Source organism: Oncorhynchus gorbuscha, linkage group LG04 (assembly GCF_021184085.1).
Source record: "Oncorhynchus gorbuscha isolate QuinsamMale2020 ecotype Even-year linkage group LG04, OgorEven_v1.0, whole genome shotgun sequence".
Lineage (NCBI taxonomy): Eukaryota > Metazoa > Chordata > Actinopteri > Salmoniformes > Salmonidae > Oncorhynchus > Oncorhynchus gorbuscha.
Window position 1 is genome coordinate 85,676,758 of NC_060176.1, and position 26,307 is coordinate 85,703,064.

Consider the following 26,307-nt stretch of genomic DNA (forward strand, 5'->3'; position numbering starts at 1 on the left):
GTAAAGTAATTCTACAAACATAAGACATAATTCCACTCGTAATGACGAGAACAGACTGGAGACTCGATCAAGAACTGCAGGTTGCCTCGGGAAGGCACTTGAACCTAGCAGACTCAGACACCTGCTCTCCACGCAGCATCTGAGGGAAACACGACACGACAGGGCGATACACAGACACAGCACGGTGAACAATAGACAAGGATCCGACAGGGCAGGAACGGAAAACAAGGAGAGAAATAGGGACTCTAATCAGGGAAAAGAATAGGGAACAGGTGTGGGAAGACTAAATGATTGATTAGGGGAATAGGAACAGCTGGGAGCAGGAACGGAACGATAGAGAGAAGAAGAGGAAGGGAGAGAAAAAGGGAACGAACCTAAAAAGACCAGCAGGGGGAAAATGAACAGAGGAAAAGCCAAAATGACAAGACAATCTAAGACAAAACATGACAGTACCCCCCACTCACCGAGCGCCTCCGAGCGACTCGAGGAGGAATCCTGGCGGCAACGGAGGAAATCATCAATGAGTGAACGGTCCAGCATTTCCCGAGACGGAACCCAACTCCTCTCCTCAGGACCGTAACCCTCCCAATCCACTAAGTATTGGTGACCCCGTCCCGAGAACGCATGTCCATGATCCTACGTACCTTGTAAATAGGTGCGCTCTCGACAAGGACGGGAGGGGGAGGGAAGACGAACGGGGTGCGAAGAAAGGGCTTGACACAGGAGACATGGAAGACAGGATGGACGCGACGAAGATGTCGCGGAAGAAGCAGTCGCACAGCGACAGGATTGACGACCTGGGAGACACGGAACGGACCAATGAACCGCGGAGTCAACTTACGAGAAGCTGTCGTAAGAGGAAGGTTGCGAGTGGAAAGCCACACTCTCTGGCCGCAACAATACCTTGGACTCTTAATCCTGCGTTTATTGGCGGCTCTCACAGTCTGTGCCCTGTAACGGCAAAGTGCAGACCTCACCCTCCTCCAGGTGCGCTCACAACGTTGGACAAACGCTTGAGCGGAGGGAACGCTGGACTCGGCAAGCTGGGAAGAGAACAGAGGAGGCTGGTAACCCAGACTACTCTGAAACGGAGATAACCCGGTAGCAGACGAAGGAAGCAAGTTGTGAGCGTATTCTGCCCAGGGGAGCTGTTCTGCCCAAGACGCAGGGTTTCTGAAAGAAAGGCTGCGTAGTATGCGACCAATCGTCTGATTGGCCCTCTCTGCTTGACCGTTAGACTGGGGATGAAACCCGGAAGAGAGACTGACGGACGCACCAATCAAACGACAGAACTTCCTCCAAAACTGTGACGTGAATTGCGGGCCTCTGTCTGAAACGGCGTCTAACGGGAGGCCATGAATTCTGAACACATTCTCGATGATGATTTGTGCCGTCTCCTTAGCGGAAGGAAGTTTAGCGAGGGGAATGAAATGTGCCGCCTTAGAGAACCTATCGACAACCGTAAGAATCACAGTCTTCCCCGCAGACAAAGGCAGACCGGTAATGAAGTCTAGGGCGATGTGAGACCATGGTCGAGAAGGAATGGGAGCGGTCTGAGACGACCGGCAGGAGGAGAGTTACCCGACTTAGTCTGCGCGCAGTCCGAACAAGCAGCCACGAAACGGCGCGTGTCACGCTCCTGAGTCGGCCACCAAAAGCGCTGGCGAATAGACGCAAGAGTGCCTCGAACACCGGGATGACCAGCTAACTTGGAAGAGTGAGCCCACTGAAGAACAGCCAGACGAGTGGAAACAGGAACGAAAAGGAGGTTACTAGGACAAGCGCGCGGCGACGCAGTGTGCGTGAGTGCTTGCTTAACCTGTCTTTCAATTCCCCAGACTGTCAACCCGACAACACGCCCATAAGGAAGAATCCCCTCGGGATCAGTAGAAGCCACAGAAGAACTAAACAGACGGGATAAGGCATCAGGCTTGGTGTTTTTGCTACCCGGACGGTAAGAAATCACAAACTCGAAACGAGCGAAAAACAACGCCCAACGAGCTTGACGGGCATTAAGTCGTTTGGCAGAACGGATGTACTCAAGGTTCTTATGGTCTGTCCAAACGACAAAAGGAACGGTCGCCCCCTCCAACCACTGTCGCCATTCGCCTAGGGCTAAGCGGATGGCGAGCAGTTCGCGGTTACCCACATCATAGTTGCGTTCAGATGGCGACAGGCGATGAGAAAAATAAGCGCAAGGATGAACCTTATCGTCAGACTGGAAGCGCTGGGATAGAATGGCTCCCACGCCTACCTCTGAAGCGTCAACCTCGACAATGAATTGTCTAGTGACGTCAGGAGTAACGAGGATAGGAGCGGACGTAAACGTTCTTTTAGAAGATCAAAAGCTCCCTGGGCGGAACCGGACCACTTAAAACACGTCTTGACAGAAGTAAGAGCTGTGAGAGGGGCAGCAACTTGACCGAAATTACGAATGAAACGCCGATAGAAATTAGCGAAACCTAAAAAAGCGCTGCAACTCGACACGTGACCTTGGAACGGGCCAATCACTGACAGCTTGGACCTTAGCGGAATCCATCTGAATGCCTTCAGCGGAAATAACGGAACCGAGAAAAGTAACGGAGGAGACATGAAAAGAGCACTTCTCAGCCTTCACGTAGAGACAATTCTCTAAAAGGCGCTGTAGAACACGTCGAACGTGCTGAACATGAATCTCGAGTGACGGTGAAAAAATCAGGATATCGTCAAGATAGACAAAAACAAAGATGTTCAGCATGTCTCTCAGAACATCATTAACTAATGCCTGAAAAACAGCTGGCGCATTGGCGAGACCAAACGGCAGAACCCGGTACTCAAAATGCCCTAACGGAGTGTTAAACGCCATTTTCCACTCGTCCCCCTCTCTGATGCGCACGAGATGGTAAGCGTTACGAAGGTCCAACTTAGTAAAGCACCTGGCTCCTGCAGAATCTCGAAGGCTGATGACATAAGGGGAAGCGGATAACGATTCTTAACCGTTATGTCATTCAGCCCTCGATAATCCACGCAGGGGCGCAGAGTACCGTCCTTTTTCTTAACAAAAAAGAACCCCGCCCCGGCCGGAGAGGAAGAAGGCACTATGGTACCGGCGTCAAGAGACACAGATAAATAATCCTCGAGAGCCTTACGTTCGGGAGCCGACAGAGAGTATAGTCTACCCCGAGGAGGAGTGGTCCCCGGAAGGAGATCAATACTACAATCATACGACCGGTGAGGAGGAAGGGAGTTGGCTCGGGACCGACTGAAGACCGTGCGCAGATCATGATATTCCTCCGGCACTCCTGTCAAATCGCCAGGTTCCTCCTGAGAAGTGGGGACAGAAGAAATGGGAGGGATGGCAGACATTAAACACTTCACATGACAAGAAACGTTCCAGGATAGGATAGAATTACTAGACCAATTAATAGAAGGATTATGACATACTAGCCAGGGATGACCCAAAACAACAGGTGTAAAAGGTGAACGAAAAATCAAAAAAGAAATAGTCTCACTGTGGTTACCAGATACTGTGAGAGTTAAAGGTAGTGTCTCAAATCTGATACTGGGAAGATGACTACCATCTAAGGCAAACATGGGCGTAGGCTTGTCTAACTGTCTGAAAGGAATGTCATGTTTCCGAGCCCATGCTTCGTCCATGAAACAACCCTCAGCCCCGAGTCAATCAAGGCACTGCATGTAGCACCCGAACCGGTCCAGCGTAGATGGACCGACATAGTAGTACAGGATCTAGATGAAGAGACCTGAGTAGTAGCGCTCACCAGTAGCCCTCCGCTTACTGATGAGCTCTGGCCTTTACTGGACATGAATTGACAAAATGTCCATCAAATCCATAATAGAGGCACAGGCGGTTGGTGATCCTCCGTTCCCTCTCCTTAGTCGAGATGCGAATACCTCCCAGCTGCATGGGCTCAGTCTCTGAGCCAGAGGAGGGAGATGGTTGCGATGCGGAGCAGGGAAACACCGTTGACGCGAGCTCTCTTCCACGAGCTTGGTGACGAAGATCTACCCGTCGTTCTATGCGGATGGCGAGAGCAATCAAAGAGTCCACACTGAAAGGAACCTCCCGAGAGAGAATCTCATCTTTGACCACTGCGTGGAGTCCCTCCAGAAAACGAGCGAGCAGCGCCAGCTCGTTCCAGTCACTAGAGGCAGCAAGAGTGCGAAACTCTATAGAGTAATCCGTTATGGATCGATCACCTTGGCATAGGAAAGCCAGGGCCCTAGAAGCCTCCCTACCAAAAACTGAACGGTCAAAAACCCGAATCATCTCCTCTTTAAAGTTCTGGTAATTGTTTGAACAATCAGCCCTTGCCTCCCAGATAGCTGTGCCCCACTCTCGAGCCCGGCCAGTAAGGAGTGAAATGACGTAAGCAACCCGAGCTCTCTCGCTAGAGTATGTGTTGGGTTGAGAGAGAACACAATATCACACTGAGTGAGAAAGGAGCGGCACTCCGTGGGCTGCCCGGAGTAGCAAGGTGGGTTATTAACCCTAGGTTCCGGAGGCTCGGCAGGCCAGGAAGTAACAGGTGGCACGAGACGAAGACTCTGGAACTGTCCAGAGAGGTCGGAAACCTGAGCGGCCAGGTTCTCCACGGCATGGCGAGCAGCAGACAATTCCTGCTCGTGTCTGCCGAGCATGGCTCCTTGGATCTCGACGGCAGTGTTACGAACGTCTGTAGTCGCTGGGTCCATTCTTTGGTCGGATCCTTCTGTCATGCAGGTGAATGAGGACCCAAAAGCGACTTGGCGAAAACAGAGTCTTTAATCCAGTAAAGTAATTCTACAAACATAAGACATAATTCCACTCGTAATGACGAGAACAGACTGGAGACTCGATCAAGAACTGCAGGTTGCCTCGGGAAGGCACTTGAACCTAGCAGACTCAGACACCTGCTCTCCACGCAGCATCTGAGGGAAACACGACACGACAGGGCGATACACAGACACAGCACGGTGAACAATAGACAAGGATCCGACAGGGCAGGAACGGAAAACAAGGAGAGAAATAGGGACTCTAATCAGGGAAAAGAATAGGGAACAGGTGTGGGAAGACTAAATGATTGATTAGGGGAATAGGAACAGCTGGGAGCAGGATAAAAGCGGAGTGTGGGACGATAAATGAGAGATAGGAAGAGAGAGGAAGGAGAGAGAGAAAAGAGAGAAAAAGGGGAACGAACCTAAAAAGACCAGCAGGGGAAAATGAACAGAGGGAAAAGCCAAAATGACAAGACAATCTAAGACAAAACATGACATGAATGGTGTGGCAGCACTATGAGGTAACATAAAGAACTGAATGGTGTGGCAGCACTATGAGGTAACATAAAGAACTGAATGATGTGGCAGCACTATGAGGTAACATAAAGAACTGAATGGTGTGGCAGCACTATGAGGTAACATAAAGAACTGAATGGTGTGGCAGCACTATGAGGTAACATAAAGAACTGAATGGTGTGGCAGCACTATGAGGTAACATAAAGAACTGAATGGTGTGGCAGCACTATGAGGTAATATAAAGAACTGAATGGTGTGGCAGCACTATGAGGTAAAATAAAGCACTGAATGGTGTGGCAGCACTATGAGGTCAAATAAAGCACTGAATGGTGTGGCAGCACTATGAGGTAAAATAAAACAACACTGAATGGTGTGGCAGCACTATGAGGTAAAATAAAACACTGAATGGTGTGGCAGCACTATGAGGTAAAATAAAGCACTGAATGGTGTGGCAGCACTATGAGGTAACATAAAGAACTGAATGGTGTGGCAGCACTATGAGGTAACATAAAGAACTGAATGGTGTGGCAGCACTATGAGGTAACATAAAGAACTGAATGGTGTGGCAGCACTATGAGGTAACATAAAGAACTGAATGGTGTGGCAGCACTATGAGGTAACATAAAGAACTGAATGGTGTGGCAGCACTATGAGGTAACATAAAGAACTGAATGGTGTGGCAGCACTATGAGGTAACATAAAGAACTGAATGGTGTGGCAGCACTATGAGGTAACATAAAGAACTGAATGGTGTGGCAGCACTATGAGGTCAAATAAAGCACTGAATGGTGTGGCAGCACTATGAGGTCAAATAAAGCACTGAATGGTGTGGCAGCACTATGAGGTCACATAAAGAACTGAATGGTGTGGCAGCACTATGAGGTCAAATAAAGAACTGAATGGTGTGGCAGCACTATGAGGTAAAATAAAGAACTGAATGGTGTGGCAGCACTATGAGGTAAAATAAAGCACTGAATGGTGTGGCAGCACTATGAGGTAAAATAAAGAACTGAATGGTGTGGCAGCACTATGAGGTAACATAAAGAACTGAATGGTGTGGCAGCACTATGAGGTCACATAAAGAACTGAATGGTGTGGCAGCACTATGAGGTCAAATAAAGAACTGAATGGTGTGGCAGCACTGAGGTAAAATAAAGAACTGAATGGTGTGGCAGCACTATGAGGTAAAATAAAACAACACTGAATGGTGTGGCAGCACTATGAGGTAACATAAAGAACTGAATGGTGTGGCAGCACTATGAGGTAACATAAAGAACTGAATGGTGTGGCAGCACTATGAGGTAACATAAAGAACTGAATGGTGTGGCAGCACTATGAGGTAACATAAAGAACTGAATGGTGTGGCAGCACTGTGAGGTCAAATAAAGAACTGAATGCTGTGGCAGCAATGAGTAACATAATGCCTGAATGGTGTGGAGAGAGGAGGAGATGAGAGGAGAGGAGGAGAACTAGAAATGCTGTAAATGAGCATAATGATAGGGGGAGAGAGGAGGAGAGGAGAGAGAGGGAGAGGAGAGGAGGAGAGGAGAGGAGAGAGGAGAGGAGAGGAGAGGAGAGGAGGGAGAGGAGGGAGAGGAGGGAGGAGAGGAGGGGCTTTTGCTAAGAAGACTAATTGTTTTGGGAGGAGAGGAGGAGAGGAGAGGAGAGGAGAGGAGAGGAGAGGAGAGGAGAGGAGGAGAGGAGAGGAGGGGCTTTTGCTAAGAAGACTAATTGTTTTGTGACTCGCAGATGATCTCTGGTTATTTATTATTATAGTATTATGACATCAGAGTGAAATGTAATTGTCCTGCAGTCTAAAACAGTGCACGCGTTATTTTTATTTAACTCGGTAAGTCATTGAGAACAACTTATTTTACTTAACAAATTACCAAGATATACCAATGTTTCAATACTTGTCCTAAAAACATTAATGCTGTAGGCTGATTGAAACGATAGTTAATGTCCACTGCTTTTATACAGGAGAGTTGTAGTGCCTGTTAAGTGGTGGTTCTCAGTTCAGTGTTTTGATTAATACTCCTTCCCAACCAGGAAATCTGGCCGATGCCAGAAAGAAAGATGAAGCTCTCCCTCCCTGCAACAAAGCACTTTTTTTTTCCTTTTTCGCATGCACCATCTGGTCACGTGATGCTGATCTGTTACCCAGCAAGTTTATTATCAGGCAGCCATCTTGGTGTCTATCATCGGAGCAGCGACTCACAGCCTACTCTATCTGAGCTAGCCGAGCGAGAGGAGAGGCAGAGCGTTGTTATACCAGTACCCAGACCGCACCGCGCTGCAGAGACGAACAGAGGAGAGGGCAGGGCTGCGCACGGTGGCTTTTCTCCTTACTCATCTGTAAAGGGAGGAGAGCGTGAAGGGCAAGGAATAACAAACCCAGCATCCATCCAGCCTCCTCTTTTCACTCTCCCTTTGTTTTCAGCACATAGACTGGCCTTACTTTGCATTGCCTGTCTTTCTGGAGAGAGCTGCGTTGTTTCCATTTGTCTCTCAGCCCTCTATTCGCTGAGTCATCATGGCAGACCTGATGGCCCAGCCCGATGCCCCGACTCCCACCACCGACAAGATCACGCAGGCCGCCCGGGAGACCATCTACCTGTGTAACTTCCGCGTGTCGGTGGACGGAGAATGGCTCTGTCTCAGGGAGCTGAACGACATCTCCCTCACCCCAGACCCAGAGCAAGCCCACGAAGGTACAGACAGGGCTGAGGCTGACCTAGTCTAGGAGGATGGGGAGGGGGGTGGGTGGGGGTGGGTGGATGTTCAGGAAGATGTTGTGGTAATGAATTACATCATTGGTTCTCAGCGCTTGGTAACCCACTGATTTAACTCAATGATTACAAGAGTGTCTTGCTGGGATATAGACACTCAGGATATCCTCTCTCCATCCTGCCTCCGTACAGTAACAGACCTGTGTTTTCGATGCTGTCGTTGAGCTGTGGCGCTGCGCCACACGTTGAAGATGGTAGAACAGCCCACATTTTGCTTTTCCTCTACAAACAAAAGGCGTAATGACAAATTAGACAACCCCATGGAATAGTTGATCTATTCACTTTATACTGAACAAAAATATAAACGTAACATGGGCTGAATAAAATATCCCAGAAATGTTCCATGTTAGTGAGAATTTCTCCTTTGCAAAGATAATCCATCCACCTGACAGGTGTAGCATATCAAGAATCTGATTAAACTGCATGATCATTACATAGGTGCACCTTGAGCTGGGGACAATAAAAGGCCACTCTAAAACCATGCGGTTTTGTCACACAACACAATTTCACAGATGTCTGAAGTTTTGAGGGAGCATTTGGGATGCAGACTGCAGGAATGTCCACCAGAGCTGTTTTATCTTTTTATTTAATATTTAACTAGGCAAGCCAGTTAAGAACAAATTCTTATTGACAATGATAATAATAATAATATATGCCATTTAGCAGATGCTTTTATCCAAAGTGACTTACAGTCATGTGTGCATACATTCTACGTATGGGTGGTCCCGGGGATCGAACCCACTACCCTGGCGTTACAAGCACCATGCTCTACCAACTGAGCTACAGAAGGACCATGATGGCCAAACCTGGTCAATGCTGCGCCGTCCTTTTTAGAGAATATGGCTGTATGGCCAACCGGCCTCACAACCGCAGACCATTTGCACAACTGAAGCATAGAAACCATAAACCAAGCTCGTCGTCTTGACCTGACTGACGATGTTCAGCATCGTAACTGACTTCAGTGGGCAAATGCTCTGATGGCCACTGGCACACTGGATAGGTGTGCTGTTCACAGATTAATCCCGGTTTAAACTGTTTGCGATGCTCTGGATCGACGTGTACTACGGTTCCAGTTCTCGCTGATATTCAGCAACTTCACCATTGGAGGAGGAGTGGGACACCATCCCACAGCCAGTGGGACACCATCCCACAGCCAGTGGGACACCATCCCACAGCCAGTGGGACACCATCCCACAGCCATTGGGACAACATTCCACAGACCACAATCAACTCTGAGAAGATGTCACGCTGCATGAGGCACATGGTGGTCACACCAGATACCGGTTTACTGATCTAAGCACCTAACTTTGTTTTAAGGTATCTGTATTCCCAGTCTTGTGAAATCCATAGATTAGAGCCTAATTTATTTAAATTAACTGATTTCCTTATGAATTTGAACTCTGTAATATCTTCAGAAATTGTTGCATTGATATGGTTTGTTCAGTGTAGCTTGCTTTTTGTTCTAGGTGAGATAAATGTTCTTCTTGAGGTGCATTCAAGTTGAGTGCCACAAGCCGCACAACAGTCATTTAAAATAAACAGATGTATTAACCACTTCCCCCTCTTCTTGTTCTTATACAGGTTTTCATACACTGCCGGTCCAACGTTTGGACACACCTACTCATTGAAGGGTTTTTCTTTTCTTTTTTGCTATTTTCTACGTAGTTGATTTGTTCACTATGATTCTACTATGAAATTACACATGGCATCATGTAGTAATTAAAAGAAGTGTTAAACCAATCAAATCAAAATCAATTTTATATTTGAGATTCTTCAAATAGCCACCCGTTGCCTTGACAGCTTCGCACACTGTTGGCATTTTCTCAATGAGCTTCCCCTGGAATGCTTTTCCAACAGTCTTGAAAGAGTTCCCACATATGCTGAGCACTTGTTGGCTGCTTTTCCTTCACTCTGCGGTCCAACTCATCCCAAACCATCTCAATTTGGATGAGGTCAGGCGATTGTGGAGGCCAGGTCATCTGAAGCAGCACCTTCTTGGTCAAATAGCCCTTACACAGCCTGGAGGTGTGTTGGGTCATTGTCCTCTCAAAAAACAAAATGATAGTCCCACTAAGCCCAAATCAGATGGGATGGCGTATCGCTGCAGAATGTTGTGGTAGCCATGCAGGTTAAGTGTACCTTGAATTCTAAATCAATCGCTGACAGTGTCAACAGCAAGGCACCCCCACACCATCTCACCACCTCCTCCATGCTTTACGGTGGGAAATACACATGCGGAGATCATCCATTTACCCACACCACATCTCACAAAGACACTGCGGTTTGAATAAAAAATCTCCAAACTCCAGACCAAAGGACAGATTTCCACCAGTCTAATGTCCATTGCTTGTGTTTCTTGGCCCAAGCAAGTGTCTTCTGATTGGTGTCCTTTTAGAAGTGGTTTCTTTGCAGCAATTCGACCATAAAGGCCTGATTCACACACTCTCTCAGCCTTTGATTTTGAGATGTGTCTGTTACTTGATGTGTCTGTGAAGCTGGTAACTAATGAACGTATCCTCTGCAGCAGAGGTAACTCTGGGTCTCTCTTTCCTGTGGTGGTCCTCATGAGAGCCAGTTTCATCATAGCGCTTGATGGTTTTTGCAACTGCACTTGAAGAAACTTTCAGTTCTTGAAATGTTCCGGATTTACTGATCTTCATGTCTTAAAGTAATGATGGACTGTCATTTCTCTTTGCTTATTTGAGCTGTTCTTGCCATAATATGGACTTGGTCTTTTACCAAATAGGGCTATCATCTGTATACCCCCCTACCTTGGCACAGCACAACTGATTGGCTCAAATGCATCAAGAAGGGAAAGAAATTCCATAAATTAACTTTTAACAAGTCACACCTGTTAATTGAAATGCATTCCAGGTGACTACCTGATGAAGTTGGTAGACAGAATGCCAAGAGTGTGCAAAGCTTTGTCAAGGGTGGCTACTTTGCATAATTAAAAATATATTTTGATTTTGTTAACACTTTTTTGGTTACTACATGACTCCATAGTTTTGATGTGTTCACTATTATTCTGCAATGTAGAAAATAGTAAAAATAAACAAAAACCCTTGAATGAGTAGATGTTCTAGAACTGTTGACAAGTAGTGTACAGTATACATTTTTCATACATGGTACTGTTTTGTATACAGCAATCACATAACAATAATACATTACTGAACATAGGCAGCCCATCCCACCTATCACAATAGACCTCGTTTGGTATTTGTAAGGTTCATTTTAAGTGAATGTTGTGAATTATTAATTTTTTTCAAATAAATTCTGCCCAATTTTGTGATTACGATATTGTCTCATCGCTGCAACTCCCCGACGGGCGAGTCAGGTGTCCTTTAAAACATGACCCGCCAAACCGCACTGCTTAACACCTGCCCGCTTAACCTGGAAGCCAGTGGCACCAATGTGTCTGAGGAAACACCATTCAACTGACGACCGAGGTTAACCTGCAGGCGCCCGGCCCGCCACAAGGAGTCGCTAGAGCGCAATAAGCCCCCCCTGGATCATTGTTATTCTAACTTCCTGCAACGCGACTCCATTTTATTACTCCCAGCCTATAGATAGAAACTAAAACGGGAAGTGCCCGTGCTCAGGTCTGTTCAACGCTGGTCCGACCAATCAGATTCCACGCTTCAAGTTTGCTTCGATCACGTGGACTGGGATATGTTCCGCATAGCGTCGGACAACAACATTGATGAATACGCTGATTCGGTGAGTGAGTTTATTTGCAAGGGCATTGGTGATGTTGGACCCACAGTGTCTATTTAAACATTCCCCAGCCAGAAGCCGTGGATTGACTGCAGCATTCCCGCAAAACTGGGGCGAACCACTGCTTTTAATCAGGGCAAGGTGACCGGAAACATGACCGAATACAAACAGTGAAGCTATTCCCTCCAAGGCAATCAAACAAGCTAAGCGTCAGTATAGAGCCAAAGTAGAGTCGCAATTCAACGGCTCAGACACGAGAGGTATGTGACAGAGTCTACAGTCAGACTACAAAAAGAAAACCAGCCCTGTCACGGACCACGGTGTCTTGCTCCCAGACAAACTAAACAACTTCTTTGCCCGCTTTGAGGACAATACAGTGCCACTGACACGGCCCGCTACCAAAACCTGCGGGCTCTCCTTCACTGCAGCCAACATGAGTAAAACATTTAAACATGTTAACCCTTGCAGGGCTGCAGGCCCAGACTGCATCCCCAGCCGTGTCCTCAGAGCATGTGCAGACCAGCTGGCTGGTGTGTTTACGGACGTATTCAATCAATCCTTATCCTAGTCTGCTGTTCCCAAATGCTTCAAGAGGGCATTGTTCCTTTTCCCAAGAAAGCTAAGGTAACTAAGCTAAATGACTCCCGCCCCATAGCACTCACTTCCGTCATCTTGAAGTGCTTTGAGAAACAAGTCTAGGACCATATCACCTCCACCCTACCTGACACCCTAGACCCACTCCAATTTGCTTGCCGCCCTAATAGGTCCACAGATGATGCAATCACACTGCACACTGCCCTAACCCATCTGGACAAGAGGAATAACTATGTATGTTGTTCATCGACTGCAGCTCAGCATTTAACACCATAGTACCCTCCAAACTCGTCATTAAGCTCGAGACCCTGGGTCTCGACCCCGCCCTGTGCAACTGGGTCCTGGACTTCCTGACCGGCCACCCCCAGGTGGTGAGGGTAGGTAACAACATCTCCACCACGCTTAGCCTCAACACTGGGGCCCCACAAGGGTGCATTCTCAGCCCTCTCCTGTACTCCCTGTTCACCCACGTCTGCGTGGCCATGCACGCCTCCAACTCAATCATCAAGTGTGCAGACGACACTACAGTGGTAGGCTTGATTACCAACAACGACGAGACGGCCTACAGGGAGGAGGTGAGGGCCCTCGGAGTGTGGTGTCAGGAAAATAACCTCACACTCAATGTCAACAAAATAAAGGAGATGATCATGGACTTCAGGAAACAGCAGAGGGAACACCCCCCCTATCCACATTGACGGGACAGTAGTGGAGAAGGTGAATGTTTTTTTAAGTTCCTCGGCGTACACATCACGGGCAAACTGAAATGGTCCACCCACACAGACAGCGTGGTGAAGAAGGCGCACCACGCTGTCTGTGTGGGTGGACCACACAACCTCAGGAGGTTGAAGAAATTCGGTTTGTTACATTCGAGAACATCCTGTCGGGCTTGTATCACCGCCTGGTACGGCAACTGGTCCGCCCACAACAGCAAGGCTCTCCAGAGGGTAGTGAGGTCTGCACAACGCAACTACCTGCCCTCCAGGACACCTACACCACCTGATGTGACAGGAAGGACAAAAAAGATCATCAAGGACAACAACCACCCGAGCCACTGCCTGTTGACATCTCTTCTCTTCTCTCTTCCCTCTCTCTTATCTTTTGTACTTGTCCCTCCATTTTATCTTTTTCTATCCTTGTCCCTCCACCCCGCGCTATCATCCAGAAGGCGAGGTCAGTACAGGTGCATCAAAGCTGGGACCGAGAGACTGAAAAACAGCTTCTATCTCAAGGCCATCAGACTGTTAAACAGCCACCACTAACATTGAATGGCTGCTGCCAACATACTGACTCAACTCCAGCCACTTTAATAATGGACAAATTGATGTAATAAATGTATCACTAGCCACTTGAAACAATGCCACTTTATATAATGTTTACATACCCTACATTACTCATCTCATATGTATATACTGTACTCTTCCCTATGCAAGATGCAGTAGATGCCGTTAAGGTATTTTAACGGCATTTTTGCCAAATACATTTAAACTCAGTTTATCACAATTCCTGACATTTAATCATAGTAAAGATGTCTTAGGTCAGTTAGGATCACCACTTTATTTTAAGAATGTGAAATTTCAGAATAATAGTAGAGAGTGATTCATTTCAGCTTTTATTTCTTTCATCACATCCCCAGTGGGTCAGAAGATCGTTTGTTGACATCTCTTCTTCTTTCTCTCTCTTCCCCTCTCCTTTATCTTTTCTACTTCTTGTTTACATACACTCAATTAGTACTTGGTTGCTTTTAAATTGTTTAACTTGGGCCAAACGTTTTGGGTAGCCTTCCACAAGCTTCCCACAATAAGTTGGTTGAATTTTGGCCCATTCCTCCTGACAGAGCTGGTGTAACTGAGTCACGTTTGTAGGAGGCTGTGATATTCTTTGCCAGTTTTGCAGTCAGATTAGTCAATGACTTTCTTTGATGTCTCACTATTATAAGACATGGATCCAAATAACAGTAGTGTGTCTTGCAGAAGAAAGAACAGGATTTGACTGGAATTTTCTTTATCTTTTTATTTTGATTTTTATGCTTGATTTTGGTTCTCCAATGCTGACATTTGATTTTGTCCAATTTGTCACAGAAATGCGCTGACGGGTGAAAAGGTTTGTTGCTACATCCTCTACCTGTTGGAAGATATTCTTCCCCTCTCTATTCTCAGTTTTGATTGGCTGCTGCCTTCAACTAGTGTTGGTGACATGGTGACTATTGTACCAGGGTTTGTTTGTTGACATCTCTTCTTCTTTCTCTCTCTTCCCTCTCTCCTTTATCTTTTCTACTTGTCCCTCCATTTCCTCCCTCTCTCTCCCTCTATCCCTCTGTCCAGATCCGAAGGACCCTATAGCCATCGTTTGTTGACATCTCTTCTTCTTTCTCTCTCTTCCCTCTCTCCTTTATCTTTTCTACTTGTCCCTCCATTTCCTCCTCTACTCTCTCCCTCTATCCCTCTGTCCAGATCCGAAGGACCCTATAGCCATCGTTTGTTGACATCTCTTCTTCTTTCTCTCTCTTCCCTCTCTCCTTTATCTTTTGTACTTGTCCCTCCATTTCCTCCTCTACTCTCTCCCTCTATCCCTCTGTCCAGATCCGAAGGACCCTATAGCCATCGTTTGTTGACATCTCTTCTTCTTTCTCTCTCTTCCCTCTCTCCTTTATCTTTTGTACTTGTCCCTCCATTTCCTCCTCTACTCTCTCCCTCTATCCCTCTGTCCAGATCCGAAGGACCCTATAGCCATCGTTTGTTGACATCTCTTCTTCTTTCTCTCTCTTCCCTCTCTCCTTTATCTTTTGTACTTGTCCCTCCATTTCCTCCTCTACTCTCTCCCTCTATCCCTCTGTCCAGATCCGAAGGACCCTATAGCCATCGTTTGTTGACATCTCTTCTTCTTTCTCTCTCTTCCCTCTCTCCTTTATCTTTTGTACTTGTCCCTCCATTTCCTCCTCTACTCTCTCCCTCTATCCCTCTGTCCAGATCCGAAGGACCCTATAGCCATCGTTTGTTGACATCTCTTCTTCTTTCTCTCTCTTCCCTCTCTCCTTTATCTTTTCTACTTGTCCCTCCATTTCCTCCTCTACTCTCTCCCTCTATCCCTCTGTCCAGATCCGAAGGACCCTATAGCCATCGAGCGGTTGAATCTGATGAACATGGCTAAGCTGAGCATCAAGGGTCTGATTGAGTCGGCCCTGAACCTGGGCAGGACCCTGGACTCTGACTACGCTCCGTTACAGCAGTTCTTCGTGGTCATGGAGCACTGCCTCAAACACGGACTCAAAAGTACAGAGACGTGGGCTACCTACCTATGTTATTGTTTGTTTTTGTCCCAGATCTGTTTGTGCAGTCTTGTTTCACCAAACGTGACATAGGAGTGACCATAGGAGTTGGTTGGCAGAACAGATCTGGGACATGTTTGTATAGATGTAGGCTTCTTTCTCTTGTGTAACAAGAATCCTCAGTCATATCTTTGATAATAATAATTTGAGAACCATGCTCCCAAATTTTTTACCAACACATCTTACTCGTGGACTGTCTTACTCGTGGAAATTCTACTCTTGACCACTGCTACACGCCTTTTGGACACGGGGTATAAGGCCCGCTCTCGTCCTCCTTTTGGTGAATCCGACCATGACTCCATCTTGCTTCTTCCTACTTTCAAAACAAAGACTCAAGAGGGAAGTGCTGGTGGTGAGGTCGATACAGCGTTCGTCCGACCAATCAGAATTCTGGCTGACTGTTTTAATCACATGTCAGATTAAGTTAAAATGGCGCCGGAAGAAATGGAAGCAGTTTAGATTAGACGAGGTACGATCACAAATATCCTTACCAACGGGACATCAACAACTGTAATATCCTATGTATCACGGAATCATTGCTGAATGAGGACATGGATTTCAGCTATAGGGATATACGCTGCACTGGCAAGACAGAACAGCACAGAGGAGGGGGGGGCGGTCTGTGCATGTTTGTAAACAACAGCTGGTTCACAAAATCTAAGGAGGGTCTCGAGATTTTGCTCGCCTGGAGTAGAGTATATTGTGATAAATTGCAGGCCACACTATTTGCCTAGAGAGTTCTCAGCTATACTTTTCGTAGCTGTTTATTTACCACCACAGAGAGAAGCTGGCACTGACCACACTCAGTCAGCTGAAAAAGGAAATAAGCAAACAGGAAACCACTCACCCAGAGGCGGCGCTCCTAGTGGCCGGAGACTTTAATGCAGGGAAATCTAAATCAGTTCTGTTCTTCCAAATCTCTATCAACATGTTAAATGTGCAACCAGAGGGGAAAAAAATTCTAGATCATCTGTACTCCACACACAGAGACGCGTACAAAGCTCTCCCTCGCCCTCCATTTGGTAAATCCAACCACAACTCTATTCTCCTGATTCCTGCTTACAAGCACAAATGAAAGCAAGAAGAACCAGTGACTCGGTCTATAAAAAAGTGGTCAGATGAAGCAGATGCTAAACTACAGGACTGTTTTGCACAGACTGGAACATGTTCCAGGATTCCTCCGATGGCATTGAGGAGTACACCACATCAGTCACTGGCTTTATCAATAAGTGCATCGAGGACGTTGTCCCCACAGTGACTGTACATACATACCCCAACCAGAAGCCATGGATTACAGGCAACATTCACACTGAGCTAAAGGGTAGAGCTGCCACTTTCAAGGTGCGGGACTCTAACCCGGAAGCTTATAAGAAATCCTGCTATGCCCTACAACAAACCATCAAACAGGAAAAGCGTCAATACAGGGCTAAGATTGAATCATACTACACCGGCTCCGACGCTCGTCTTATGTGGCAGGGCCTGCAAACTATTACAGACTAAAAAGGGAAGCACAGCCGCGAGCTGCCCAGTGACACGAGCCTACCAGTCGAGCTAAATCACTTCTATGCTCGCCTCGAGGCAAGCAACACTGAGGCATGCATGAGAGCATCAGTTGTTCCGGACGACTGCGATCACGCTCTCCGTAGCCGATGTGAGTAAGACCTTTGAACAGGTCAACATACAGTGGGGCAAAAAAGTATTTAGTCAGCCACCAATTGTGCAAGTTCTCCCACTTAAAAAGATGAGAGGCCTGTAATTTTCATCATAGGTACACTTCAACTATGACAGACAAAATTAGGAAAATAAATCCAGAAAATTGCATTGTAGAATTTTTAATGAATTTATTTGCAAATTATGGTGGAAAATAAGTATTTGGTCACCTACAAACAAGCAAGATTTCTGGCTCTCACAGACCTGTAACTTCTTCTTTAAGAGGCTCCTCTGTCCTCCACACGTTACCTGTATTAATGGCACATTAGAATCCTCCCTAAGTTTTTTTTACTCACTGCTTTAGCACATTCTGCCAAGCCGGATGTCCTAGCCGTGTCTGAATCCTGCCTAAGGCCACCAACAATCCTGACATTTCCATCCCTAACTATAACATTTCCCGACAAGATAAATCTACCAAAGGGGGCAGAGTTAGCCTGCAGAGTTCTGTCTTACTATCCAGGTCTGTGCCCAAACAATTCGAGCTTCTACTTTAAAAAATCCACATTTCTAGAAACAAGTCTCTCACCGTTGCCGCTTGTTATTGACCCCCTTCAGCTCACAGCCCCACATGCCCTGGACACCATGTGATTTATCTTCAGAACTCGTGCTGCTAGGTGACCTAAACTGGGACATGCTTAACACAATCTCACACAAATTATCAAGAGCGTCTGCTAAATGACTTAAATGTAATGTAAATGTAACCTACCATTTACAACCCAAAATCTGTAACCATGGGCACCCTCATAGATATCATCCTGACGAACTGGCCCTCTAAATACACCTCTGCTGTCTTCAACCAGGATCTCAGCGATCACTGCCTCATTGCCTGCATCCGTAATGGGTCCGCGGTCAAACGACCACCCCTCATCACTGTCAAACGCTCCCTAAAACACTTCTGCAAGCAGGCCTTTCTAATCAACCTGGCCTGGGTATCCTGGAAGGATATTGACCTCATCCCGTCAGTAGAGGATGCTCTTCTAAAGTGCTTTCCTCTCCATCTTAAATAAGCATGCCCCATTCAATAAATGTAGAACTAAGATCCGATATAGCCCTTGGTTCACCCCAGACTTGACTGCCCTTGACCAGCACAAAAACATCCTGTGGCGTTCTGCATTAGTATTGAAAATCCCCAGCAATATGCAACTCTAAAGGGAAGTCAGGAACCAACATTACATTTACATTTAAGTCATTTAGCAGACGCTCTTATCCAGAGCGACTTACAAATTGGTGCATTCACCTTATGACATTCAGTGGAACAGTCACTTTACAATAGTGCATCTAAATCTTAAAGGGGGGGGTGAGAAGGATTACTTTATCCTATCCTAGGTATTCCTTAAAGAGGTGGGGTTTCAGGTGTCTCCGGAAGGTGGTGATTGACTCCGCTGTCCTGGCGTCGTGAGGGAGTTTGTTCCACCATTGGGGGGCCAGAGCAGCGAACAGTTTTGACTGGGCTGAGCGGGAACTGTACTTCCTCAGTGGTAGGGAGGCGAGCAGGCCAGAGGTGGATGAACGCAGTGCCCTTGTTTGGGTGTAGGGCCTGATCAGAGCCTGGAGGTACTGAGGTGCCGTTCCCCTCACAGCTCCGTAGGCAAGCACCATGGTCTTGTAGCGGATGCGAGCTTCAACTGGAAGCCAGTGGAGAGAGCGGAGGAGCGGGGTGACGTGAGAGAACTTGGGAAGGTTGAACACCAGACGGGCTGCGGCTTTCTGGATGAGTTGTAGGGGTTTAATGGCACAGGCAGGGAGCCCAGCCAACAGCGAGTTGCAGTAATCCAGATGGGAGATGACAAGTGCCTGGATTAGGACCTGCGCCGCTTCCTGTGTGAGGCAGGGTCGTACTCTGCGGATGTTGTAGAGCATGAACCTACAGGAACGGGCCACCGCCTTGATGTTAGTTGAGACCGACAGGGTGTTGTCCAGGAACACGCCAAGGTTCTTAGCGCTCTGGGAGGAGGACACAATGGAGTTGTCAACCGTGATGGCGAGATCATGGAACGGGCAGTCCTTCCCCGGGAGGAAGAACAGCTCCGTCTTGCCGAGGTTCAGCTTGAGGTGGTGATCCGTCATCCACGCTGATATGTCTGCCAGACATGCAGAGATGCGATTCGCCACCTGGTCATCAGAAGGGGGAAAGGAGAAGATTAATTGTGTGTCGTCTGCATAGCAATGATAGGAGAGACCATGTGAGGTTATGACAGAGCCAAGTGACTTGGTGTATAGCGAGAATAGGAGAGGGCCTAGAACAGAGCCCTGGGGGACACCAGTGGTGAGAGCGCGTGGTGAGGAGACAGATTCTCGCCACGCCACCTGGTAGGAGCGACCTGTCAGGTAGGACGCAATCCAAGCGTCATACACAGGCAGTTAGGAAAGCTAAGGATATCTTTTTCAAACTGAAATTTGCTTCCTGTAGCACTAATTCCCAAAAGTTTTGGGACACTGTAAAGTCCATGGAGAATAAGAGCACCTCCTCCCAGCTGCCCACTGCACTGAGGATAGGAAACACTGTCACCACCGAGAAATCTACGATAATCGATCATTTCAATAAGCATTTTTCCAAGGCTGGCCATACTTTCCACCTGGCTACCCCTACCCCGGTAAACAGCCCTGCACCCCCCATAGCAACCTGCCCAAGCCTCCCCCATTTCTCCTTCACACAAATCCAGATAGCTGATGTTCTGAAATCGCTGCCAAATCTGGACCCCTACAAATCAGCCGGGCTAGACAATCTGGACTCTCTCATCCGAAAATTATCCGCCGAAATTGTTGCAACCCCTATTACCAGCCTATTCAACCTTTTTGTATCATCTGAGATCCCCAAAGATTGGAAAGCTGCCGCGGTCATCCCCCTCTTCAAAGGGGTAGACGCCCTGGACCCAAACTGTTGTAGACCTATATCCATCCTGCCCTGCCTTTCTAAAATATTTGAAAGCCAAGTTAATAAACAGATCACCGGCCATTTCGAATCCCACTGTACCTTCTCCGCTGTGCAATCTGGTTTCTGAGCTGGTCATGGGTGCACCTCAGCCACGCTCAATGTCCTAAACGATATCATAACCGCCATCGATAAGTGACATTACTGTGCAGACGTTTTCTTCGACCTGGCCATGGCTTTCGACTCTGTCAATCACTGTATTCCTATCGGCAGAATCAATAGCCTTGGCTTCTCAAATGACTGCCTTGCCAGGTTCACCAACTATTTCTCTGATAGAGTTCAGTTGTCAAATCGGAGAGCCTGTTGTCCGGACCTCTGACAGTCTCTGTGGGGGTGCTACAGGGCTCAGTTCTTGGGCTGACTCTTTTCTCTGTATAGATCAATGATGTCGCTCTTGCTGCTGGAGTCTCTGATCCACCTCTATGCAGACGACACCATTCTGTATACTTCTGGCCCTTCTTTGGACACTGTGTTAACAACCCTCCAGGCAAGCTTCAATGCCATACAACACTCCTTCCATGGCCTCCAACTGATTTTAAATTCTACTAAAACTAAGTGCATGCTCTTCAACCAATTGCTGCCCGCACCCTCCTGCCCGGCTAGCATCACTACTCTGGAGGGTTCTGACCTAGAATATGTGGACAACTACAAATACCTAGGTGTCTGGTTAGACAGTAAACTCTCCTTCCAGACTCACATTAAGCATCTCCAATCCAAAATTAAATCTAGAATCGGCTTCCTATTTCGCAACAAATCCTTCTTCACTAATGCCGCCAATCATACCCTCGTAAAACTGACCATCCTACCGATCCTTGACTTCGCCGATGTCATTTACAAAATAGCCTCCAACACTCTACTCTAGTCCATCACAGTGCCATCCATTTTATCGCCAAACGCCATATACGACCCACCACTGTGACCTGTATGTTCTCGTTGGCTGGTCCTCACTTCATATTCGTCAACAAACCCACTCCAGGTCATCTATGTTTTTGCTAGGTAAAGCCCTGCCTTATCTCAGCTCACTGGTCACCATAGCAACACCCACCTGTAGCACGCGCTCCAACAGGTATATCTCACTGGTCATCCCCAAAGCCAACACTTCCTTTGGCCTCCTTTCCTTCCAGTTCTCTGCTGCCAATGACTGAAACGAATTGCAAAAATCTCTGAAGGTGAAGAATCTCTCTAACTTTAAGCATCAGCTGTCAGAGCTGCTTACCGATCACTGTACATGTACACAGCCAATCTGTAAATAGCACACCCAACTACCTCTTCCCCATATTAAATGACTTAAATGTAAATGTAAATATTAAATATTATTACTTATCCTCTTTTGCACCCCAGTATCTCTACTTGCACATCATCATCTGCACATACACTGCTCAAAAAAATAAAGGGAACTCTTAAACAACACAATGTAACTCCAAGTCAATTACACTTCTATGAAATCAAACTGTCCACTTAGGAAGCAACACTGATTGACAATAAATTTCACATGCTGTTGTGCAAATGGATTAGACAACAGGTGGAAATTATAGGCAAATAGCAAGACACCCCCAATAAAGGAGTGGTTCTGCAGGTGGTGACCACAGACCACTTCTCAGTTCCTATGCGTCCTGGCTGATGTTTTTGGTCACTTTTGAATGCTGGCGGTGCTTTCACTCTAGTGGTAGCATGAGACGGAGTCTACAACCCACACAAATGGCTCAGGTAGTGCAGCTCATCCAGGATGACACAACAATGCGAGCTGTGGCAAGAAGGTTTGCTGTGTCTGTCAGCGTAGTGTCCAGAGCATGGAGGCGCTACCAGGAGACAGGCCAGTACATCAGGAGATGTGGAGGAGGCCTTAGGAGGGCAACAACCCAGCAGCAGGACCGCTACCTCCGCCTTTGTGCAAGGAGGAGTACTGCCAGAGCCCTGCAAAATGACCTCCAGCAGGCCACAAATGTGCATGTGTCTGCTCAAATGGTCAGAAACAGACTCCATGAGGGTGGTATGAGGGCCCGACGTCCACAGGTGGGAGTTGTACTTACAGCCCAACACCGTGCAGGACGTTTGGCATTTGCCAGAGAACACCAAGATTGGCAAATTCACCACTGACGCCCTGTGCTCTTCACAGATGAAAGCAGGTTCACACTGAGCACATGTGACAGACGTGACAGAGTCTGGAGACGCCGTGGAGAACGTTCTGCTGCCTGCAACATCCTCCAGCATGGAGGATGTTTGGAGGTGGGTCAGTCATGGTGTGGGGTGGCATTTCTTTGGGGGGGTCGCACAGCCCTCCATGTGCTCGCCAGAGGTAGCCTGACTGCCATTAGGTACCGAGATAAAAATCCTCTGAGATCATATGCTGGTGCGGGTTGGCCCTGGTTTCCTCTTAATGCAAGACAATGCTAGACCTCATGTGGCTGGAGTGTGTCAGCAGTTCCTGCAAGAGGAAGGCATTGATGCTATGGACTGGCCTGCCCGTTCCCCAAACCTGAATCCAATTGAGCACATCTGGGACATCATGTCTCGCTCCATCCACCAACGCCACGTTGCACCACAGACTGTCCAGGAGTTGGCGGATGCTTTAGTCCAGGTCTGGGAGGAGATCCCTCAGGAGACCATCCACCACCTCATCAGGAGCATGCCCAGGCGTTGTAGGGAGGTCATACAGGCACGTGGAGGCCACACACACTACTTAGCCTAATTTTGACTTGTTTTAAGGACATCAAAGTTGGATCAGCCTGTAGTGTGGTTTTCCACTTTAATTTTGAGTGTGACTCCAAATCCAGACCTCCATGTGTTGATAAATGTTATTTCCATTGGTAATTTTTGTGTGATTTTGTTGTCAGCACATTCAACTATGTAAAGAAAAAAGTATTTAATAAGAATATTTCATTCATTCAGATCTAGGATGTGTTATTTTAGTGTTCCCTTTATTTTCTTGAAGGGTGTATATCACTCCAGTATTAATGCTAAGTTGTAATTATTTTTGCCTCTATGGCCTATTTATCCCTACTCTTCTACATTTGCACACACTGTATATAAATCGAAAAATCTTTATTTTCTATTGTGTTATTGACTGTGTGTTTGTTTATCCCATGTGTAACTCTGTGTTGTTGTTTTTGTTGCACTACTTTGCTTTATCTTGGCCAGGTCGCAGTTGTAAATGAGAACTTGTTCTCAACTGGCCTACTTGGTTAAATAAAGGTTAAATAAAAAAATACAAATTGTGGACTTCAGGATGAATCACCCTGGATACTCCCCTCCATGGAGACGGTCAGCGTACACCTCAGAGAATCTGAAATGGTCTAACCACATGGACATCATAGTGACAGCGACTCTTCAATATTCTGAAGAAATATTGCATTTCCCAGAGGGCTCTGTGTTCTACAGGAGTAACTTCGAAAGCATACTGTTGATCTGCATCCCAACCTGGTACAGACCACAAGGCGCGTCAGAGTGTGATACAGCCTAACGCAGTATTGGGTGCCCACTGCCTGCCCTACAGGACACCTACAACACCAGGTGTCGCAGGAAGGCCTAGAAGATCATCATGGACCCCAGCCACCAAGCCATGCCCTGTTCTCCCATCTTCAATCACTCAGACCGGGCAGCAAAGGAGCATCATGGGAAAAACTGGAAGGACTGGCTGCTGAATAGCCACCTGCAGCTACCTACAACCCCTTCCTCCCTGCTACTTCCCTTATGGTCTTTACTCTGCCTCTACCCCCAATGGACATTTTTTTCTATAGTTTTAATACCATTGGTCATTATCTCGTTTCACTCGTCCTGTATGTTGGAGCTCGGAACCTAAAAGTTTGACTGTACCTTGCAATCACACCTGTATCCCTGTACATGTGACGATTAAACACTCTAAATCTGATTATAATGATGTAAATGTGACAGATTTATAACCTACTGATTCTGTTCATTCAGGATGCTTAGAAGTGCCCTGTCAGGATGATCTTAGCATTGGTGTTGTGTAGTATTGTTGGCCTAACGTTCCCTCTACCGACCCCCTCAGCCAAGAAGACGTTCCTGGGGCAGAACAAGTCTTTCTGGGGGGCCCTGGAGCTGGTGGAGAAACTCACCCCTGAGGCTGGTGAGATCACCGCCAGCGTCAAAGATCTGCCAGGACTCAAGTAAGACCTGCGCCTGAATACCGCCGTCCTCTTCCTGTCTAATTCCGTCCCTAATATCCTCTTCCTGTCTAACGCTGTCTCTAATGTCCTCTTCCTGACTAACGCCGTCCCTAATGTCCTCTTCCTGAATACCGCCGTCCTCTTCCTGTCTAACGCCGTCCCTAATATCCTCTTCCTGAATACCGCCGTCCTCTTCCTGTCTAACGCCGTCCCTAATATCCTCTTCCTGTCTAACGCCGTCCCTAATGTCCTCTTCCTGACTAACGCCGTCCCTAATGTCCTCTTCCTGACTAACGCCGTCCCTAATGTCCTCTTCCTGACTGCCACCGTCCCTAATGTCCTCTTCCTGTCTAACGCTGTCCCTAATGTCCTCTTCCTGACTACCGCCGTCCCTAATGTCCTCTTCCTGACTAACGCTGTCCCTAATGTCCTCTTCCTGACTACCGCCGTCCCTAATGTCCTCTTCCTGACTAACGCTGTCCCTAATGTCCTCTTCCTGACTACCACTGTCCCTAATGTCCTCTTCCCGTCTAACGCTGTGCCTAATGTACTCTTCCTGTCTAACGCTGTGCCTAATGTACTCTTCCTGACTAACGCCGTCCCTAATGTCCTCTTCCTGACTAACGCCGTCCCTAATGTCCTCTTCCTGACTAACGCCGTCCCTAATGTCCTCTTCCTGACTAACACCGTCCCTAATGTCCTTTTCCTGACTACCACTGTCCCTAATGTCCTCTTCCTGACTACCACTGTCCCTAATGTCCTCTTCCTGACTACCACTGTCCCTAATGTCCTCTTCCCATCTAACGCTGTCCCTAATGTCCTCTTCCTGACTACCACTGTCCCTAATGTCCTCTTCCTGACTACCACTGTCCCTAATGTCCTCTTCCTGACTACCACTGTCCCTAATGTCCTCTTCCCGTCTAACGCTGTCCCTAATGTCCTCTTCCCATCTAACGCTGTCCCTAATGTCCTCTTCCCATCTAACGCTGTCCCTAATGTCCTCTTCCTGACTACCACTGTCCCTAATGTCCTCTTCCTGACTACCACTGTCCCTAATGTCCTCTTCCTGACTACCACTGTCCCTAATGTCCTCTTCCCGTCTAACGCTGTCCCTAATGTCCTCTTCCCATCTAACGCTGTCCCTAATGTCCTCTTCCTGTCTAATGCTGTCCCTAATGTCCTCTTCCTGAATACCGCTGTCCCTAATGTCCTCTTCCTGACTAACGCTGTCCCTAATGTCCTCTTCCCGTCTGAATAACCCCGTCCCTAATGTCCTCTTCCCGTCTGACTGACGCTGTCCCTAATGTCCTCTTCCCGTCTGACTGACGCTGTCCCTAATGTCCTCTTCCCGTCTAACGCTGTCCCTAATGTCCTCTTCCTGACTGACGCCGTCCCTAATGTCCTCTTCCCGTCTAACGCTGTCCCTAATGTCCTCTTCCCGTCTGAATAACTCCGTCCCTAATGTCTTCTTCCCGTCTGACTGACGCTGTCCCTAATGTCCTCTTCCCGTCTGAATAACCCCGTCCCTAATGTCCTCTTCCCGTCTGACTGACGCTGTCCCTAATGTCCTCTTCCCGTCTGACTGACACTGTCCCTAATGTCCTCTTCCCGTCTAACGCTGTCCCTAATGTACTCTTCCTGACTGACGCCGTCCCTAATGTCCTCTTCCTGTCTGACGCCGTCCCTAATGTCCTCTTCCCGTTTAACGCTGTCCCTAATGTCCTCTTCCCGTCTAACGCTGTCCCTAATGTCCTCTTCCCGTCTAACGCTGTCCCTAATGTCCTCTTCCTGACTGACTAACGCTGTGCCTAATGTCCTCTTCCCGTCTAACGCTGTGTCTAA

General features: G+C 47.4%; 1 protein-coding gene across 2 annotated transcripts in view; it reads left to right on the forward strand.

The window, feature by feature from the left end:
• LOC124034740 (protein RUFY3-like) overlaps positions 1-26,307 on the forward strand; it is a 70,301-nt gene that overhangs the window by 25,584 nt on the left and 18,410 nt on the right. Inside the window, exons 1-3 of one of the 2 annotated variants that reach the window (XM_046348250.1) lie at positions 7,426-7,982; positions 15,467-15,640; positions 24,348-24,465. In XM_046348250.1, coding sequence (XP_046204206.1) covers positions 7,805-7,982; positions 15,467-15,640; positions 24,348-24,465 — 470 coding nt within the window. In that variant the 5' untranslated portion in view covers positions 7,426-7,804. Of the gene's footprint in view, positions 1-7,425; positions 7,983-15,466; positions 15,641-24,347; positions 24,466-26,307 lie in introns of those variants that run through there. The other variant, XM_046348249.1, reaches the window with a different exon arrangement.